This window comes from Dermacentor variabilis, chromosome 5 (assembly GCF_050947875.1).
Source record: "Dermacentor variabilis isolate Ectoservices chromosome 5, ASM5094787v1, whole genome shotgun sequence".
Lineage (NCBI taxonomy): Eukaryota > Metazoa > Arthropoda > Arachnida > Ixodida > Ixodidae > Dermacentor > Dermacentor variabilis.
Window position 1 is genome coordinate 174251235 of NC_134572.1, and position 15059 is coordinate 174266293.

At 49.3% G+C, this 15059-nt stretch overlaps 1 protein-coding gene across 1 annotated transcript in view; it reads right to left on the bottom strand.

Moving 5' to 3' along the window:
• The window catches only part of LOC142582036 (uncharacterized), a 104743-nt gene that overhangs the window by 22334 nt on the left and 67350 nt on the right, over positions 1-15059 (bottom strand). Inside the window, exon 2 of the mRNA XM_075691457.1 lies at positions 5283-5484. Coding sequence (XP_075547572.1) covers positions 5283-5484 — 202 coding nt within the window. The remainder of the gene's footprint in view (positions 1-5282; positions 5485-15059) is intronic.

A 15059-nucleotide genomic window follows, 5' to 3' on the forward strand; every position in this document is an offset into this window, starting at 1 on the left:
GGTGGTTTTGCAAACGCGACGATTGCTTTTGCCTCCTGCAGCGGCTCCTGCTTTAGTATCATTGCAACGTTGGTGTTAAAACACATACTTGAAACGTTAATCAACTAATCTTAGTTAATTACAAAGCTGACTGCAATGGCTACTCTATCATCTAGTACCCTCCATACTGAAATCACGAGTAGTGATGAAAGCATCATCGCGTCTGTTAAATTCTATTTGTAAAAAAAAAGTTTCCATTGTAATAGACCTTAAAGCATATGTAGTGTGTATTATTTGTTTATTTAGAGCAGAGTTCTCTAAAAGTTGCTCCAATTGTATCGCTCCATTTAGCTTACCTGCGCAGACGGACATCATTGTCGAGAAAAACCAAAGAAAATTATTCTGTAAGTGAACTGCTAAATCACTTGGGCAGTGCAATAAGTTACACAATCGGGGCTAGGCTTCTTGGAAGACGTGATGAGCCGCATTGGGAGGTACACGTGTGGCACTATAAGCGGCACGCGCTTCCTCCGCAGCGGCGCACTGGCGCGGCCATCGTCGCGAGCCCCAATGGCGTGCACGCTCCTCCATCAGGCGCCGCCGACAACTGCCGCTCCGACTGTGATGCCAATGCGCAGAGAGCACGCTCCCGCTTTTCTGCGCAACAACACCTGGCACGACAGCAATTGCTGAACTGAAAATTCGGGAAACACATAAGAATGCTTACGTGTGGGAATGCGAAAGGCATTAATTATGCAGTTTGTAGACCTCGTAACGTCACCAACGCGCTTAATTTATACATTGAGGACACGCGCCACTTCCTGGGCACCGTCACGTGCACCGCCCAATGACGCGCGCACTATCAGAGAGAATGGCTGCGACATGATCTGTGCACTCAGACAAGTACTAAGCACAGCTTTAGAAAGCCGGGACCGCGGAGCCGCCGTGGTTTCAGGGAAGCGCGCCCGTCTCTCACCCCGAAGGCCCCTGATTGATTTCTACCAAGACGGAAATGTACGGAATTTTCTCTTCAAAGTAACTATTTTAGTTTCTTTCCAGGAACCTCACTGTAGGATATGACGTCAATGCGAGCATTTTTTGATTGAGTCGGTCATTTTTCTTCACCGCGCAGTCGCTTTTCGAGATAGCGGGTGGAGAATCTCGGTCTGCCCAGCCCCTCCCTCCAACCATCTTATGCCTTATCGAATTATGTTGTTTCCTTGGAATGTCGTGCGGCTTCATCGGGCGTTTTTTATAGAAGCAAAAACATCATTTTGTCGCTGCAGTTCTCGTAATCTGAAAAGATGATTTTGAAAGAATAATGCAAGCTTGCAAAGTGGGGGTGATGGGCGCATGTTTCAGGATATGCAGACGTAGGACTGACGTCCTAAATCTCGGCTGGCTTCAGTTTTCGAGTCCATTTGCGAATTTGCGTGTAGATGCCTGGCCGTGTTATGTTCATTGCCACAGACATCGATTTGTGTTTTTTTGTCACTAATGTTGCATAGGGGACTTCTACAAGTCGAGTACCTTTTCTGAGGACTTGGTAAGCAACGGTAGTAAATGCAGAAAATCGTTTGTAACTGGTCAGTGTCCAAAGACCTGCTTTATTCAACGGCTTCATGTAAGGAGCATTATCTTGAACAACCTGTAATAGTTCCGTTGTTTTCGCAAGCTCGCACTAAAGGAAGGCTTCCGAAGTCGATTATTTCATTATGCCCGCTGCACGTTATGCCGCGCCCTCGCCTTTTAGCTAAGGATTGGTGAAACCGCAGTGAAACTGAATACAGACCAATGTAGATGACCACTTAGAACTCACGAAACCCACCGTGTCGGCTCAGTGGCTATAATGGTCTGTTGCTTTGCATGAGGTCGTGGGTTAACGCCCGGCTATTTCGGTCGTGTTTTTTTATCGACGAACTACAGGCATGTGTATCTTTGCAAAAGGATAGAAAGTTGGGCGAGTTGGTACGGTAACATGACCTTGGATTCCTAGACTAAAATTATATGGGCACTCCAGGCGTATCTCTTCCGTTGCCGTCAGTTGAGGTTCTGTATGAAGTCCAAGGGTACTAAAATCGTCACCGGATGCCGTATGCTGTATATGCGAGTGAAAGAGTGGAATGGTGAGCAGGTGATCGCGGCTCAACCTCGCACACGCAAAGGAAGAAAGCGAGGAGGTAGCGCGCAGTCTTCCGTGAAGTGCAAGGCTCCGGGTGGAGTGATGCTAAACCTGCTATGAGTAACCACTTAAGAAAAAAAAAGTGAAATCAGGAAAGAAACAATGTATGATAACTAAAAGGAAAGCTGACTACTTTTCGAAGCGAGATCATGATGCCTTATAACGCGCGCTTATAAAGCGAGATACATCAAGAAGTAGAAGCATGTGCTTTCTGCGGTAAAGCGAGGGAAACGATGCAGCATGTTTTATTAGAATGTGAAGATATCTGCTCAGCTGTCAATTTAGGCACCTCTGGCCTCCTTGAAGCACTCGGCTTCAGAGAGAACAAGGGGAAACTAAACATCTGCACAATAGAGGTTAGTAAGAGGCGATTCGAAGATTGGTGGAAGGAAAGTGGGGAAATGGCAAACAACGGAGGCGTACAAAAAGAATGTTCACAATAGCGGTCCAAAATGTTCGGGTATGGGAATCGATTGTGTTTTTTGCCTTTCTTTTTTCTTTTTTAACAAAGGTAGTACATTAGGCAACATAATAACAAGAGCTTCGTGGCGCAACCGACCACCCCGTTGCAAGCGTAACGCTCATAGCATCCATCTATACATCCGAAGGAGCAAAATTAGACCACAAGTAGTAAAGAAAAGACGCAGAAAGTACAACTATATAGGCGATAAAGTTTGTCACATAAACATGCATTGCGGTCGTTAGCAAGAAAGATGGCTGGAAATTCGAATGCTGCTGTATGACCAAGTTATTAGCGTGTATGCCTTGACGGGAAAGCATGTAGGAGATTTGGAGCAGCCGCCTATCATCGGCAGTTGAGCGTGGGAGGGGTGCAACAGAATGACCTGGCCTAGGGTAGGCGGAGTCGTAGGTAGGTTAATTAGGTGAGTTATGGAGTGGCAAAGGCTAAAAGAGACATGTACAGAGCATTATTAGTTAGCGGTACATGAGAACGAAAGAAGATGTGGCATGCAGTAGCTTGTCTACGGACAGTTAGTGATAGCAGAGATAGAAATAAGGAACTGAAAAAAAAAAGATATTAGAGAGATGTGTACAAGAATGCTAGAATGAAAAAAAACATATGTAGAATAATTGATTTAGTCACGGTGGCTAGGCGACTACTTGTAACTACTCAGTTTCAAAGGGCATACCAATAAATCGTCATGATCATCATCCTATAAGCACGAAAAAGAAATCTAGCTGCTGATCATGACTCATACACAACTCGTTCCGACACCGGTAATATGTTGTGTTGCTGCATTAATTGAATTCTAAGCGCAAAATCCTCTATAGTTTCATGAGTTGGTTGGGACAATTTTTTGGTTAGCATTGAGTTGCGTTTGCGTACAGCGCTATGTGCACTATCGTGCCGTCACAACCCGCTACATTCAAAAGTTACGACTACTTACTGGGACACCGTGAGCAAAAGGGCCAATGATGAGGACTCACAAGAAATTACACAAAGCATCATCCGAACACGTTTACTTTCTTTCAATGAAGCAGGCATCGCCATGGAATAAATGTGTTTAGCGCTGACACATTTATACACATTTAGTAAGAATTAGTGATTGATCTGGTTGTGCTTGTCCTGTAATATGAAGAAAGCCGCCCGAACAATTAACAGTTCAGAGAAAACGCCTGAACTGCATCTGCGCTCGTTGATTGGTCATTGTACTCGGAAGCCTCAAACTGTGAACATCTGCGACTCATCACTGTCCTCACTACCTGCATTTAAAATATGACTTAACTCTACTAAAATTAGTATTCAGGATGCTCAGCGAAATAAGAGAACTAACTATTAAAAGCTAATAACATAAGAGAGAAGCCCAAGCCCTAAAGCTTTCATGAGAGCTAAGAAGCAATCCGCAATTCATTGCACTACGTTGTAACGTTCTGTGGTCTTAAATATTGCTCGATAGCAGTGACTGCTCCATTTTAGATAGCTAACCCATTATTCACAAATAGAAAAACTATGATCAGGTTCAAAACATTGTCGGGTTCCGGACTATTGCAGAGTACTGAAAGGGCCCTTCACCAGGTCTGGCCATTTTGAGCTGGCAAGCGCAGAGCATACATTGCGCGATAACAATCGTGTCTGCAAAGTATTACATTGCTACGCGCCGCGGAAAGATCTGAAATTTCAAGCCGAACGCCGTTTTTCCTTCTCCTCGCGGCCGCCGTGCTACAAGCCGGACGGTGACGTAATCGTGCCCCTGCACCTACGTAATCGTGTCCGCAGCGTGACGTCGCTCGTGGTGACACGTGACTTCTAGAATTATTAAAGACAACATCTGTTATCTGTGCGATCTGTTGCTTGTATTGACGAATTGAAGTTTAGAGAAATAATAAAACACATAAGCGCAATGCCTGCGTGTTTTTTGTTTTACTTCGCACCGAAGCAAGAGAGATGTCTTCGTCTGCTTGTTCCCACGGTCGTGCGGTCACATTCGCAGGTACCGCAACTATGCCATATTGTACCGCGTTCCAGCGCGTGATCATGCTCTGCGATACCCTTGTTTTAGCTCAGTATTCGTGTAGAATTGAATTATGCCGCTAGTCATCTTTTCTTGTGTACAGCGCGCAAAACCTTGCGCTGCGCGAATGAGACAACAGCTCGCGCGCGACGCCGTCGGCGGAACTGCGTAGCGCAGGAAAAAAAAGCGAGGAGCAAAAAAAAATGAAGGCGTGCCTGTGACGTATGGGTCACGCGATCCTCGAGGTCCGGTATGGGAGACCGCAGGGAAGGAATTTCGGGTGCGTAGGCTAGACGGGGCGAGTGGAGAGAAAGTCTTGCTAGGAAGTGCAGCCCGCCTGCTGAAATCATTGGTTCGCGGCACTGCAATATTTCTATCTCGGCTATTAATGAGTCGACTTGAAAAATTGTTGTGGCAGAGCACTTCCTAGAGGACACGTAACAACTTCCAGCTTATAACAAAAATTTTCTATGGGGCCTGGTGAGGGCTCTTTAAAGTGCAAGTGGTTAAACGGGTCAAAGTTCGCAAGTACGTCCTGCTCTTTGCTCTTTATTTACATAGGAGCGATCTCCAGATCTCCTATACATCTGTAGCTACAATATGCTGATAAATCTTGTTTATATTACTTTTCCAAAAGCACAGGTTACCTGAAATCCGGCGGCAGTTCCACGCGGTATAGCTTGAATACCGTAAGACCAATGTATGCCATGACCACAGGGAGGATCCAGCCAATCACGAACAGGAAAGGTGTGCGCCACAAATACAGCAGCCGTTTTTGTATCAAGGCACGGAAGCGCTGCAGCATATGTGGCATCAGTTGGACTTTGCCAATGTCTACCTCTGTGCGACCTGCAAAGCAATAATAGTGTTGCACTCAGTGGTTATCCCGTTCCCATTCGAGATTTTCTAGCAAAAGAATAACAGTGCACGAATCCCGAAAACTGTGCTAGCTAATGCGCAGACTGAAACTTTAACCACCCATTACTATGTGGAGGTGAGCTCGTCCACCTTTCCGACCACTGCTCCGTCTTAGTAGCCTGAAAATCTCTTCACCGATGTGACACACACTATTCAACCGTGTGTCAGGTCGCGTCCTAATAATTTTACTCGGTTGGTGAAAGTGTATCCGGAGACTTCGGGTTAAGGAGTTTCTTATCCTTTCCGGATCCTTGAATTGGGGCTCTGCCCTCAGCTCTGAATTAAGGGGGAGGGCTAAAGGGAGCTGCAGCACAGGGGCTCACCTCGGACTGTAGGAGAAGGATGCCCATTTATTCTAACCTGCTTAGTATATGGAACCATGGGCAACACAACTTCGAGCGACATGTATGAAGCGAGAAGACCAGAACGAGCCTTATGTAACATGATCATTTGGGGAGAGCTTGTCGAGCTGCAAGAACAGGAATCCCCTGCCACCCCAGCGGGGCCCTCTTTCTTACTAAGCGAGGTGCGTTTACTTGGAAGAGTTTTCGTGGTTTGCTGTCAGTCCGTCTATCCAGTGCTGTCTGGAGAGGAGGGGCAAGGAGGAAACACCTAAAACATGTAATGTGGGATGAGGGCCTAATGCTCCCTTGCCCCTCGTCACCAACACGCCACCTCCACCTCTCAAATAGTTCCGCCGCTGTCCTCCTCATAGAAAGGATGTGCTGCAGTACCCAACAGTGCCTCCCATTCCACTTTTCTTTACCGTGATAGTAATTTGGGCGGGGGAGGATGAGTCCGATAGCAGATGATGATGTGTCTGGTGGCAGAGTCTAGGTAGGAAAGGAAAGACGTCACACGGTGTTTTTGTACGGGTGCCGTGAAGCATGGAATGTTCACTGTTCGGGCTAGGGTTGTGGAAGAGTGAAGGTGGAAATTGGAGAGCTGGACACAAAGGCCTGTCTCCAGGGCCAATTCCTGCCTAGTGGCTGCGCACCCTCGCGCGCGATCGACGGAAAAAGTAGGTCAGACTGGCCGCCGAACTTTCCAGAAAGAAGTAGAAAAAGATGACTCAGGAGCGACGGAGGGCGCGCAACTTCGCCCGCGCTAGGAGTCGCCCTCTCCCCTTCGTTGCCGCGTTCGGCGTCGACGGGGCGAAAGAAAAATCGAGAACCTCCCAGAACAGACGATTGTTCCTAGCCAATAGGAAGACGAGACTGGAACGGGAGAAGGAGTGAGTTTGTACGGAGAAGGAGGAATTTGTACAAGGAACTTTATGCGCATGAACGCCTGTTTTGGCGCTAGTAAGAAACAGACGCGGCGCGCGTCTATAAGAGGAAGTTGATCGCGAGTTGCGATTCAGCCCCGAGTCGCCGTTTAAGCTTGCATAAGCCCGCCCACTGAGGATCTCCCGGGGGGCGCACCACTCTCGGCCAGCCACGGACCATCCAGGCAGCATGCACCAGTCATTGGGACGGCCACCGTTGGACACCTGCGGTCGCGTCGGACTGACGTCGGACTGACGAAGTGCCCGGTGACCAATTAGCATCCATTCACGCGAAAATGTTCGGTCGGAAGCATCAAAGTGGTGTATCTAAACGAAAGGCGAAGTTAGAAAGAGAAGAGCGTGAAAAGAAGCTAGTAAATATGACAAAGTGCCTACTGAATGCAGCTTCCGCAGAGCAGTATGATCGCTCTACCCAGAGTCCGTGTCAAACTCCCAATCGTACCAACTGTGCTTCCGTGGAGGAGTTGCCAACTCCATGGATCACCACAGTTTCTTGGCAAGAAGCAAGGTTTGACTCATCTTGGTTGTTTGGATCCTGTGAAAATGGTGCCAACCACGGTCATCCATACTTCTGAGCAACCGACGCTAATCGAGCCCTGTCCTGTTCCTGAGTCAGCAACGTCTATCTTCTCGGCCGGGCCCCGGCCACAGAGCTCCAAGTGTCCGGTCCGCCACGCCCGATTTCTACTACTGCTGATCAACAGGGGCCAAACCTCCCCGAAGAGCCTCCTTCTACTGACGAGCGCCAGGAAACAACACTCAAAGAACCGACTCATTGTTTCCTGTTAGTTTGGCTTCAAATAATTGTTGTCCACCCACAAAGTGTGCCTCGAGAGGACGAATGAGACGGCTTCTCATTGCGGCAAAAGAGAAGTACAGCCACCCCCGCAGCCAGAGGTACGTTGCGAGATTTTCCGAAGAGACCCTATTAAGTCATCATCATCATCATCAGCCTGGTTACGCCCACTGCAGGGCAAAGGCCTCTCCTATACTTCTCCAACAACCCCGGTCATGTACTAATTGTGGCCATGCCGTCCCTGCAAACTTCTTAATCTCATCCGCCCACCTAACTTTCTGCCGCCCCCTGCTACGCTTCCCTTCCCTTGGGATCCAGTCCGTAACCCCTAATGACCATCGGTTATCTTCCCTCCTCATTACATGTCCTGCCCATGCCTATTTCTTTTTCTTGATTTCAGCTAAGATGTCATTAACTCGCGTTTGTTCCCTCACCCAATCTGCTCTTTTCTTATCCCTTAACGTTATACCTATCATTCTTCTTTCCATAGCTCGTTGCGTCGTCCTCAATTTGAGTAGAACCCTTTTTGTAAGCCTCCAAGTTTCTGCCCCGTAGGTGAGTACTGGTAAGACACAGCTATTATATAATTTTCTCTTGAGGGATAATGGCAATCTGCTGTTCATGATCTGAGAATGCCTGCCAAACGCACCCCAGCCCATTCTTATTCTTCTGATTATTTCCGTCTCATGATCCGGATCCGCCGTCACTTCCTGCCCTAAGTAGATGTATTCCGTTACGACTTCCAGTGCCTCACTGCCTATTGTAAATTGCTGTTCTCTTCCGAGACTGTTAAACATTACTTTAGTTTTCTGCAGATTAATTTTTAGACCCACTCTTCTGCTTTGGCTCTCCAGGTCAGTGAGCATGCATTGCAATTGGTCCCCTCAGTTACTAAGCAAGGCAATATCATCACCGAATCGCAAGTTACTAAGGTTTTCTCCATTAACTTTTATCCCCGATTCTTCCCAATCCAGGTCTCTGAATACCTCCTGTAAACACGCTGTGAATAGCATTGGAGAGATCGTATCTCCCTGCCTGACGCCTTTCTTTATTGGGATTTTGTTGCTTGCTTTATGGATGACTACGGTGGCTGTGGAGCGGCTATAGATATGTCTCAGTATTTTTACATACGGCTCGACTACACCCTGATTCCGTAATGCCTCCATGACTGCTGAGGTTTCGACAGAATCAAACGCTTTCTCGTAATCAATGAAAGCTATATATAAGGGTTGGTTATATTCCGCACATTTCTCTATCACCTGATTGATAGTGTGAATATGATCTATTGTTGAGTAGCCTTTACGGAATCCGGAATAACGTGCGGCCACTTATTACTATTAAGTGGCCGGACGTTATTACTGAAGGCTTTCGGAGGGTATGCCTTAAGAAAGGGAAATTGTATTTTCAAAATCGTGAAGAAAATTTTCTGTCTTGCGAAAGGCAATACAAAACTCAGAAACGCTTTATGTCACCTCATCGTTTCGTGCGAAAGGCTGTAAATGGCGAGGCGTACGAGCGACACTGGTTAATGTACTCGGAGTCCAAAGGCTCCGTTTACTGTTTCATGTGCAAACTATTTTTGATTTCAAGCAACCCCAGTGCTTTCACCACGCACGGCTTTTCTGATTGGAAAAGAGCAGAAGAAAAGGTTTGCCCACATGAAAATGGCGTCGAGCACCGGAACTACTTGGCAGCATGGATAGTCCGCTCTAACTCGAGCAGCACAAGTGACAAGGAGCTGGTTAAGCATCTTGTCACTGAGACCGCTTACTCGACAGAGGTGTTGAAGCGCATAGTCGTTGTAGTTAGGCTTCTAAGTGAGCGCAACCTAACGTTTAGGGGCAGTGAGGGGATTTTTGGTTCACCGAGAAATGGTAATTATATGGGAGTGTTTGAGGCCATTGCCAAGTTTAATCCCTTTCTAGAGGAGCGCATCAAACGCTACGGGAACAAAGGAAAAGGTCACCCATCGTATCTGTCAAAACCATTTGTGATGAATTTATCGACCATATGGCAAAGGCTGTCAACAAACGTCTCGTTGACGAAGTGAAACGCGCAAAATACTTCGCTTTAATGGTTGATTCGACTCCAGACCTTACTCACGTTGTTCAGCTGTAAGTTGTTTTACGATACTATTTAAATGGGAAAGTGTACGAACGCTGTTTTGCATTTGTTCCAATTGAATCGCATAATGGCTTGTACCTTTTCGATACCGTGATGTCCCTCTTGGCGACCAATGGCATATCAATTGATGATTGTAGGGGCCAAGTCCATGATAATGCGAGTAATATGTCACGAAAATACAAAGGACTGCAAGCTCAAATCAAACACCTGAACCAATTGGCAGTCTACGTCCCATGAGTCGGTCATTCACTGAACTTAGTCAGCGCGTGTAGCGTTGACAGTTGCCTTGAGGCAGTCAAAATTTTCGCTGTAATTCAGAGACCGCATGTGTTCTTTGCTGCCTCACCTAAGGGATGGACGTATCTTTTGGACAGCCTGGGTGGAACTGACCAGCAGCTTGTTTTGAAAAGTCTCTCTGAGACCAGGTGGTCAAGACACGCTGAATTATGTAAGGCCATTCTGAAAAATTTTAATTCAGTCTTGTGTTGCCTTGAAGCTATATCAAAGAACGATGAAGAAAACGGTGACACTAGGAACGAAGCGTATACTCTCTTCAAGAAAATGACAATATGAGTAACTGCATTCATGGCGATTTTCTTGAGTAAAATCTTGGAGCGCGTTGACAAAACGAGCGTAGAATTTCAGAAACCAGGCCTGGACATTTCAATTGCTGTAGACCTTCTGAGCTCTCTAGAAGGCTTTGTTAATTATTTGCGACCTGTCTGATACCATTGAAAAGAGAGCACGCACGCTAAGTACCAATCAGTGTTATCAGGATGAGGGCAAACGCGTCGTTTTGAGTAAGCAGCTGGACGGAAAAAGCTTTAGTGCGCTACAAGGTAGAAAAAAGTTTATCGTAGAGACCTACAATGTTGTACTTGACAGTCTAGGCTCTGCTTTGCGAGTGCGAAAAGCTGCCTACACTGAACTCTGAGAAAGGTTCGGATTATTAAGATTGCTGACAGAAGTTGGGAGCGAGGCCTCTCTGGCACAGCAGGCTGAGAAGTTGGTGAAAACCTACAAAAATGATTTGGAGTCAGCATTTTCCGCTGAAATCGTTCAGTTTGCAAACTTTCTGCACAACAATGCGTGCCAGGACACGAGTCCCCTGGGAATATTGAACTTGCTGCATGAAAGAAAGCTTATTGATGTGTTTCCGAACCTTTCTATTGCTTTGCGAATGTACTTAAACATACCCGTGGCAAACTGTGAGACCGAAATGATTGTTTTCCAAGTTGTCGCTGGTAAAAAATCGCCTTCGTTCGAGCCTCTTTGACGACAAGGTGAACTCGCTTGCTATCATGTCCATTGGAAGTGACCTCCTCCGCAATCTATCCTTCGAACAGACTATATCTGATTTGAGATTGAGGGGGATAGGTGGCGCCACTCTGGTTATCTGGCTGCATATCGTGCTCCGTTTTCACCTGTCCTTGGCCCGGTCCAGGGCCTTGCCCGCCCCTGGGTCTACTCTTCATCTTTTCACGAAGACTTCCGCCACAAGTGGACACCATACGACTCCCGGTCCGACGCCAGGCTGGCCCTCCAGGCCCCTCCAAATCTACGAAGCGGCGCGGCGCCGCGCTAACCCTAACTCGCCGCGCCTGCACCTCTGAAATGCAGCGTCTCACGAAGACCCGGCAGCCGACAGCCACCAATGCCCCGCTGGCCTCCTCTTCTGCCGCCGCCGGTGCCACTGTGCCTACTCTGTCAACGCTGAATGTTACCAGCGACGTGACTAATTCTAAGCCGGCAGCCCCGCCTCAACCGGCTGCGTTCCTGCACTCCGCGCACGCCACCGTGCATATTCCGACCACGTTCAACGCTGTGAGCAACGCTGAGAGCTCTGATCGACCGCCGCGTCGCAGTCGCCGTTCGTCGCCTCAATGTCTCCTACGACCAAGCTCCACGCTGTCAGCGACGCCAAGAGTCTCGGACCACTAAACGTGTCGCAGCCAGCAGCGTTCACCGTCGCCGCCGCGGATGCCGCCGCGTCTATTCCGGCCACATTGGCGCCTGTTGTAAAGAGCTGCAATCAGACATCAGAATCGCAGCTGAACGCGCTTGTTGCAGCCGCTCCCACCGGATCCACTACTTCTGCCGTGCTGGAGAGTGCAAACTCTATGCCCGCCGATGTCATTCCCAATGTTTCGAGATGTGTTTTTGTCGCCCCTACCTCCTTGAACACCGTGTATCCGGCTGACGAGTCGTCGGCGGAGATGGATTTCACGTCGTCCCCAGACAACGACCATAATACGCCATCTTTAGAAAGCGGCTGGAGCACCGTCAGTACCAGCCGTAAACCTGCCTCCGCCGCCCGCCCTCGTACCAAGCTTATCTCAGTTGGGATCCAACTTCCGCCCAGTACCCTCACTGCCAAGCTGCCTCTTTACGACTTGCTTGCCGCCATCATCTCCGCCACACATCTCTCCTCCAAAACCAGCGCAGAGATCACCCTTCAGGCCAAGTCAGCTCAGAGCCTTGTATTTCTGAAAACACACTCCCCTCTCACCGCCCAACTCCTACTTTCTCTCACGCATCTTCAGCTCCACAGTAAGCCTATCACCGTCAAAACATATGCCCCCAATCCTCCCATTTCCTGCCTCGGCGTCATTCATAACGTCGGTGGTCACTTTACTCCTGCTCAGCTCATGCATGACCTTGGATCATACACGACTGATATTCTCGCTGCTCGTATGATGGGCAGCACAGAATCAGTGCTCATAACCTTCGCTGGCACTGTCATACCCCACTTCGTATATTTTAAACGCGTCCCTTTCCGATGCCGCCCTCATAAGCCTAAGCCCAGCACATGCACCCGTTGTCTTGCTCTGGGACACCGTGCTCACCAATGCCCTCAGCACAACGTTCCGGCCAAGTGCCGCCGCTGTGCTGCTCCCCTACCCGCAGATCCTACCGCTCACGTGTGTGCCCAACCATGGAGCTTTCATTGCCAAGTAAACACGCATCCCTCTCCCAACCCCACCTGCCCCTTCCTCCTCGCTAAACAACGCGAGTGTGCCAAAGCCGCGTTTCTCCGTCGCACAGCTTTGCGCAGGGCGACGCAGCCCACCCCTTCTTCCGCCTCTTTAGCTAATCATGCATCTCCTTCAACTCAGGCTCCATCCCCTCCAGGCTCCTACGCCGCTACAGTGAAAAGGCCCTCGGTGCAAGCATCCCTTTCTTCCACTACTATACCTTCGCCATCCCTGATTGACTGGAACCGCGCCTTCGATCTCCGGCTCACAATGCTTGAACGTCACCAGCGCGAACAACAGCGCATCTCCCAAGATTTACAACAGCAAATCCACGTTTTGACACAAACCCTAAAGACAACCACCTCCTCTCTTACATCCCAGCTTACAAAGCTAAATGAGCACTTTGCCACGTTCATCACCGTGTCCCCTAACACCCAGGTCGCCCCATTGGCTGACCTGGTAGAAACCACCACCACCGGACACCACACTCGCTTGCTTCAGCTCGAAACTTTGATTGTCCAGATCCTCACCACCCTCCAAACCCAATCCAAGCAATTGGAATCATTCGCTTCTATGCTGGGCTCCCTCCAGGAGTCACTGTCCCCGGCCAAAAAGAAGGAACGTGTCCCCGAAAACTCTTCTACCTCTAATCTATCGTAAACATGGCGCGTGGAGAGGACCTCGAGATTGTGCAGTGGAACTGTCGAAACCTTCTCCACAATAAGACCCCCCTCCACCAGCATCTCCTCACCCGCCCTTCCCTGCCCCATTTTCTCCTTCTCCAGGAGACGCGGACGGCCCGCACCGTCCCAGGTTACCGCGCCTACCATGCCACGACGGGCACGCCGCTTGCGTCCATTATGTACGCAGCGACGTCCTCGTCGAGCCACTTGATATCCCCTCCAGCCTCCATAAATATTTAGTTGGTGTGGTGTATTACCAACCTTCATCGCGCATCTCAGTCGCCTGTATGTCTTTCTATAATCCCTCTGCCACATCCTCTTTGTTCACTGCCTTGGGCAACTGCAATGAAGGAACTGCCTTGGGCAAGTTCCTTCATTCTGTTCCCGCCACCACCCATGTCCTCCTTGGGGGCGATTTTAACGCCCCTCACACGCTCTGGGGCTACCCCCAGAGCCTCAAGCCTGGCCGCCTTCTCCACTGTCTTGCCCAGGAACGCCACCTCACCCTTCTAATACCCCTGGCTCCCCTACTCGAGCGGGCACTGTCTCACAGCGCTCCACGACACTCGACCTCTCTTTCTCTCGGGGCTCCCTTTCCTTTCCTTTCACTGGCTGGCAGGTCACAGCTGAAACGCTCCTCAGCGACCATTTCCTCATTCATATTAGCGCTTCTCTTTCCCACATCCCTCGATCGCACTCAACCACTCACACTGACTGGCACGCATTTCGCACTAATCTCCTTTCCGCCTCCTTTGAATCTTACGACGACTGGACGCCGCGCATCTCCGCAGCGCTTTCGACCAGTAGCCGTCGCGTTCGCTCACGTCACCCTATCCCAGACCCGGATCCTCACTTTCTCCGTTTATGGCGTCGGCTGAAACGTCTCCAACGTTCCTTGCGCTCCCAACCCCAAAATACCCAACTTTCCTCCCGGATTGCTGCTCTGCGGGCCGAGATAGTCGCCCATGGCACCTCCATCGAGCATTCTCGTTGGAGTGCGCTTTGTGACGGCCTCGGTTCTGCATTACACTCGTGATCCACGTGGTCCCTTTTTAAATCTTTCTTAGGTACGAAGCCTGCCCTTGCTCCCACTCTAGCAAAAGCCCTCACTCAGGGGACTCCCTCCGATGTCTTTGACAAGCTCACTTCTTTGTATCTCCCACCCCCTCTCACACCTTCCTACCCAGCCTACTCTGGCGATCCTAACCCAGACCTCGACCGCCCTTTCACTCTCCGGGAGCTCGAAGCTGCCCTGGCTGCTAATGCTTCTCGCTCGGCTCCCGGTGAGGATACCATCACATACACTACACTCCGCAACCTCCCCGACCACTCCAAGGAATTCCTCCTTCAGACTTTCAACAATGCCTGGGACACCAGCTGCTTGCCGAGCGCTTGGACATCCTCCCTTATTTCTATGATTCCGAAGCCGGGCAAACCTCCCTCCCTTTCTAACCTTCGCCCTATCTCCTTGACGTTGTGTGTTGGCAAGACCCTTGAGCGAATGGCTTTGACTCGCCTCTTTGATTTTATTGAAGCGAAAGTTCTTCCCCCATTCTCTTATCGGCTTTCGACGGCGCGTCTGTGCACAGGACATGTTCCTGATCTTCCAGCACACCTTTCTCTCACCCGATCCCAGCCAG